This window comes from Lactuca serriola, chromosome 2 (assembly GCF_051521515.1).
Source record: "Lactuca serriola cultivar US96UC23 chromosome 2, Lser_US96UC23_V15, whole genome shotgun sequence".
NCBI lineage: Eukaryota > Viridiplantae > Streptophyta > Magnoliopsida > Asterales > Asteraceae > Lactuca > Lactuca serriola.
In genome coordinates this window covers 168,926,926-168,933,237 of record NC_136409.1, presented here as the reverse complement: position 1 = coordinate 168,933,237, position 6,312 = coordinate 168,926,926, and the positions used below count along the sequence as shown (strand labels likewise).

Sequence of the window (6,312 nt, the reverse complement as noted above, 5' to 3'; positions counted from 1 at the left end):
GTGACACTTGTTGATATTCATGTATGTGCTTGTTGTCTTTATGACTCTTGCATGTGTATGTATGTTTTATATATATATATATATATATATATATATATATATATATATATATATATATATATCATTATGGGCGGGTGTAACACTTGAATTGGGTATGTTTCCTTTTAGCCCTTTTGTAATTAAGTTTTGCATTTTGGTCCTTAGGGTTAGTACATGGGGCATACCATAGGGTAAGCTTAGCGTACTAGCTGAGAAGCTAGTATGCAAGGCGTACAACATGGTACGCTTAGCTTACTAAAGGGCGTACGAGGGTTTAATAAAACCCTAATTTTAGGATGTTGCACCGAATATAAGCTCCTTAAGTCCTTAGGGTTGGCCTCTTTATCATCCTCTATTGTCCTAAAACCCTAATCTCGAACCCTAATAACATTTTCGAGTGTTGTTGACCCTTGGACTTGATTTTTGGTGGTTTATGCTCCTTGAAGTGATAGAAGGAGAAGTTGGAAGACTAATTCATTGGGGGAAGCTTAAAGATCTAGATTTAGCTCCATATTTTGGTGATTTTTAAGGTATAAAGTCCATACCTTGTCTACTCTTTGCTTATATCTGTTCATGTTATGGTTTTATGCTTCTTTGTCCCCTTTTGGTTGGTCTTGATGGGTTAAGGCCATTTTAGAAGCTAAATCTTGTAGATCTGGACGTTTGGAGAGTTCCTTAAGCTTAAAGGTGCAAACTTTATGGTGTTTATGGTCTCATCCATGCATATCATTTATTAAGATCTTTTGAGCTCTAAGAGCCTCATTAAGCCATTCATGCATGTAAAGTTGGCAACTTTACGTGATAAACCATCATAAGGAAGTCAGATCTAAGTTTTAGAGAGAAGTCTTAACCATTTAAGAGTTGAATGAGAAGGTTGGCAAATCTAGTTCAGTACGTTGGGTGTACAAGCTGATAGGGATGGCAATTTGGCCAAACTCGGTGGGGAACCCAGTTGACCCGTCCCGATTTGGGATGGGTATTCCCCGAAAAACGGGTCTCGGGGATGGGGTCGGGTCCCCACTAGACTATAACTGGGGAAGGGGCTGGCTTTGGATATATCAATCATAAACTCACCCCGCACCCGCTTTGACTATATATATATATATATATATATATATATATATATATATATATATATATATATATATATATATATATATATATATATAATGATTATAGTGTAGCCCATAATTTCATTCGTAGTGTTACAATCCATAGTACATAGTGTCCATTAGTGATAAGTAGTTGCCCATTCCAATTAATGTTCTACTCCTAAATTCCCAACTCCAATTTGGCTGCTATTTCACTTCGTTTGTAGTTTTCTGCCTCCGTCTCACTCGTGTCATAGTGCATCCCTATCAGCGACTCCCAAGTTGGTATGCTTTATGTGTTTCTTTTGAACATTAGTGCTTATTATTGTGGAATTTTCTTGTGATTAAATTAATATTAAACGCACGAATTCATCAAATTCTTGTGATTATTTTGACTTATTTGTCAAACCTACTAGGCTACAATCAAAATTGAGACATAAAATATCACATTACTGGAACAAAAATTGAAAACATCATTATCCCATATGTATTCATGTTTGCTTCTCCATCATTATTTAATCATTCATGAATTTGGTTAACTGGTTATAGAATACTTTTTTTTTATATATATAATAGAGAGTTATTTAGATTGTATTTTTTCTGTTTGAATATTTATTGAATATGGTTATAGAATACATAATGACAACAGCCTATTCAAACAATTATTTTTTGTTTGATAAAGTGATGCACTAATACGAATTGTGATTTTTGGTAGTTATATATGGCTACTTTAGAAAATGATAAACAAACAGCCATGAATGATGAACATGAAGATGATAATGAATCGGGACCTGTAGAAGATGATACGACCACTAAGTATCCCAATAAAAGGTTGAAATGCGTGCTTGGAACCATTTTATTCCAATTTATATTGATGGTGTTCGTAGATGGGTGAAGTGCAAATACTGCAAAAAACAACTGACTCGTAGATCTAATAATGGAATAACACATTTGAAAGATCATTACAAGACATGCCTTAGGAAAAATAAAATGAACATTAGGCAACATATATTAATTCAAGGGCGAAAAACTATTGATGGTAAAGCTTATATGAGTAAACGTTCCTTTGATGCTGAAGTATCTAGAGATGAACTAGCAAAGATGATTACAATTCGTGATTATCCACTCTCCATTGTTGAGCATTATGGTTTTCGAAAGTATGCTAAAAGTCTTCAACCTTTATTTAAGGTGCCTTGTCATAATACAGTCAAGGGAGAAATAATGAAGGTATACGAGGATATAAAATTTCATATCTTGAAATGTTTTGAAGAGAATGATAGTAGGATTCTCTCACGTCTGATATGTGGACTACAAGTAACCAAAAAAAGTTACAAGGCAATCACAACACATTATATAGATGGCAACTGGAAGTTCAAAAATCAAATTATGAGGTATTTACTCTAATTAATGTTACAATTTGCAATTTATATTGGATGTAGTTTTGAAGTGTTATATTTTGTTTAATGCAGCTTTATAAATATGATATCTCCACACACTACTGATGCATTATCACAAGATATGATGGAATGCTTTTTGGAGTGTAATTTTGACAACAAGTTGTCAACATTAACACTTGACAATTGTTCAACAAATGATGCCTTCGTCGGCAACCTTCTAGGTATGATTACTACTTCATCGCTAATTTTGAAGGGGAGAATATTTCATATGCGATGTTGTGCACACATAATTAATCTTTTTGTGGAAGATGGATTTTCTGTGATTTCCAATGCAATTGAGAATGTTAGGAATAATGTCTCATTTTGGACAAGTTCTCCTAATAGAATACAAGATTGTAGACTTTTTGCTCGGCAAGTAGGTGTTAATTGCCAAAAGGAATTACTTCTTGATTGCAAAAACAAGGTGGAATTCCATTTATATGATGTTGAGTGTTGCTTTGGAGTATAGATAAGTTTTTAATCATTTGAGGAAAAAAGAGAAACATTATGTTTGCTTTCCTGGTGAAGATGAATGGAATATGTCATCGGATGTTTGTGAAAAAATGAAATTATTCTATCAATTGACTGAAAAAATTTCTGGTGCCAAATATCTCACGTCAAACATTTTCTTCCCTTTGATTTGTGACATGAAACTATTGTTGTTGAGTTAGAAAGTATCTCATAATAGTATTATTAAGTCTATGACATCAGCTATGTTAATCAAATTTGAGAAGCATTAGGATCTAATACATAATGTTATATATGAGTGTAGCAATTGTCTTGGATCCTAGGTATAAGTTAAAGTTGACCAATTATTTATTTCCAAAGTTATATTGGGAAGATCAAGAAGTGGGATTATGCAAATATATAACATAATTACTGAGTTATTTGAAGAGTATAAAAAGAAACATGATGATAAACGAGGAGCTTCTTGGAAACGAAAATGTACAACAAACATCTCTTAGGGAGGGGATTCAACTTTAAGCAAATCAACATGGGAGTTGGATTTCGAGAATATGCTTTCTAAGGATGATGGATTTGAAAAAACTGATTTGGGTGATTATATAGTTGAGAAGTCGTTACTGAATGAGGAAGGTTTTGATATATTAATGTGGTGGAAGTGAAATGGTTCTAAGTTTCCTATATTACAAAAGATTGCTAGCGATATCTTAGCCATTCCAATTTCTACAGTTGCGTCAGAAACAACTTTTAGCATGATCGGGAATAAGGTGACAAAACAATGTAACCGCCTCAAATCGGAAATAGTTGGGGCATTAATGTGTAGCCAAAGTTGGTTATGGAAGGAACTTCAAAGTAAATTTTTAATAAATATATCAATTGTTATATCATACATGTGTATAAATATTAGTTTTTCTAAAAATAAGTTGTATATGTTTTAGGTAAAACACAAGGAGAACCATAGGATTTTGATCATACGGTCATATATGATGATGATGTTGAGTAATTTTTCAAGCAAACAAATAGAACCAAAGATTGAAAATTCTTTTGTGTAATCATATTCTCATTTTGATGGTTGTTAAACTTTATGATTAATGTAAACACTATTTAATTATGACATCTGGTTTTCATAGCTTATTAATTTGAAGTTATTTTTGTGTAAGTTGATTTATTATGAACATAGAAAAAGGATGGGTCGGGGATAAGCCCAAAATTTAAAAGGGAGGGATTAAATTCCCTGCATCCGTTAGGGATGGGGATGGGGATGGGGGTGGGGATGAGGTTACAGACTCGAGGACGGGGACGTGGATGGTAAACCCCGCCCCATCCCCGTCTCATTGACATCCCTACAAGCAGGTATGTGCAGCGTGCAAGCCCTTAAGTGAGTACACTTATCGTACAGGCTGAGTACTCCCCGTGTACTCAGTAGTGCACTTTGGTGTTATGGGCTACTCGTTATTGGGCCATTGTTGTTTGGGCCATCAGAATTATAGTGTTGGGATGTTGGTATTTCTAGTAGACTTTTGGGTAGAAATCCCATTAAAGAGACTTGGGGGGTTTGGATTGATTATTTTGGAATTTTGAGATTTTCGACAATTTGGATTGGGGTTGGACCTTGGGCCAAATATAGGGAAGGGTAAAAAGGTATTTTACCCTATTTTAGACTCTTTGTGTGAGTTGGGATCCAATTATTGATTGTATGATTATTTTGTAATTGATAGCGTAGGGATTTTAGCGGGCCAACAACCATAGATTCTTTCTGTGAGATTCGGTAGTGCGTGGTGAGTTTCCTCACCATATTTAGCAGGTCTAAGGCACCATTGTCTGCCCATGATCTGTGATGCTAGGATAATAGATGTTTGTGTAACTCTTGTACGTGTATGTGCTTATATGATTTGTATGTTGAGTGGGGCTCAATATGTGAGTTTGGGCGGGGCCCATTATACTCAGTGGGCAGGGCCCGATATGTGAGTTTGGGGAGGGGGTATGTGTTTATTTATGTGTGGTATGTGGTATTTTGGGGAACTCGCTAAGCTTTATGCTTATAGTTTTCAGTTTATATTTCAGGTACTTCTGGTTCCAAAGGGAAGAGCCCGGGATGATTGCAGAGCACACATCACTCGTTTCTGCATCTTTATGATTTACTCTGATATTGATGATGTATTGATACATTTGATAATATTGGTTTTATAACAATGTTTTGGGTTGTTGGTTTTATTAATCTAAAAATGAAAATACTTTGGGTCTTATTTTTGGGACGTTACAAGTTGGTATCAAAGCCTTGGTTTGATGGATTTGGACATACTCTCGGGTGTGTTTGAACTCAAACTAAGGATTTGGTAAAGTTTTTCAGAAGGAAATGTATTTTCAAAAAAGAGTTTTCTATGACAAGAAAGGGTGTGGTGCATGCAATCAACCGAGCTCAAGTAAGTTTTCCCGAAATACCCATAAATGTTATCAGATATGATTTGATCTGTGAATCTGTGAATCACATGCTAGTTATGGATAAGGATCAACTCAGTTTTTGCATGATAGAATGATAGGAGAGATGCCTTTGTATGCTTATTATATGAGCATGTAGACTTGTATGCTAGCACTGATCAATCAGTGATAGGATGGCCTGATTAGGTGATGCTTGGTTCTAATTACTTGATGCTTAAATACTACTTGCTTTGTTCTTTCTAGAAGTTCTAACTAACTTCAGCTTGATAGTAAGTGAATACGCTAAGTTACATATTATGGGAACTAAATAATTTAAGAAGGTTAGGTTTTAACTCTATTGCGTAGCTCTTGTCTGAGTCCAACCATTATAGTGTGAGACCTTTCATTCAAAGAGTTATTTGGTTTTAGTGATATGTAATTATATTCGTGAGCTAGTTAGAGGAAGTTAGCAGGAGTTCCTTTTGCAACTGATGGCAGAGAGTGGTATGGAGTTTGCCCTCGGAAAACCTAGGATGAGCTCTACTGCTGGGAGCCTTATTTTGATGAGGGGTGATTTTATGGATATAGGGTGACTTGGTGAATTCAAGGCACTTCGTAAGGAAAGTATGGATAGAGGTAGAAGGTGGTATGTGATGGGTTTTGCGCAATCTAACACTCCTATTGTGTACATGTAACCCTTGAAACCTTGGATCTATGTTTTCTCTAATATACATGCAAATTTGATTTTTCCAAGGTTCTCATCCTAACTAGCATGTTATGGGATACTTGTAATATGAAAACTAGTAGAATGACTTACCTTGTTTGTTGTTTGGATTCCTTAAGACCTTGTGAGCCTAGCCCCCCAA

The 6,312-nt window shown here is 35.1% G+C and overlaps 1 protein-coding gene across 1 annotated transcript; it reads left to right on the top strand.

Annotated features, from left to right (window-relative positions):
* Window positions 1-1,851: 1,851 nt before the first annotated feature.
* On the top strand, window positions 1,852-3,035 carry LOC145089778 (zinc finger BED domain-containing protein RICESLEEPER 1-like). The gene is made up of 3 exons (XM_079028174.1): window positions 1,852-1,961; window positions 2,018-2,521; window positions 2,600-3,035. The coding sequence occupies exons 1-3, from the start codon at window positions 1,852-1,854 to the stop codon at window positions 3,033-3,035; spliced, it is 1,050 nt and encodes a 349-aa protein (XP_078884300.1).
* Window positions 3,036-6,312: the final 3,277 nt, after the last annotated feature.

Bases quoted from the DNA above. Each gene is read 5' to 3' on its own strand.
- LOC145089778 (XM_079028174.1), top strand. From the start codon at position 1,852: ATGGCTACTTTAGAAAATGATAAACAAACAGCCATGAATGATGAACAT. The intron at 1,962-2,017 runs GTTGAAATGCGT...TGGTGTTCGTAG, and splicing joins ACTAAGTATCCCAATAAAAG to ATGGGTGAAGTGCAAATACT. The intron at 2,522-2,599 runs GTATTTACTCTA...TGTTTAATGCAG, and splicing joins TTCAAAAATCAAATTATGAG to CTTTATAAATATGATATCTC.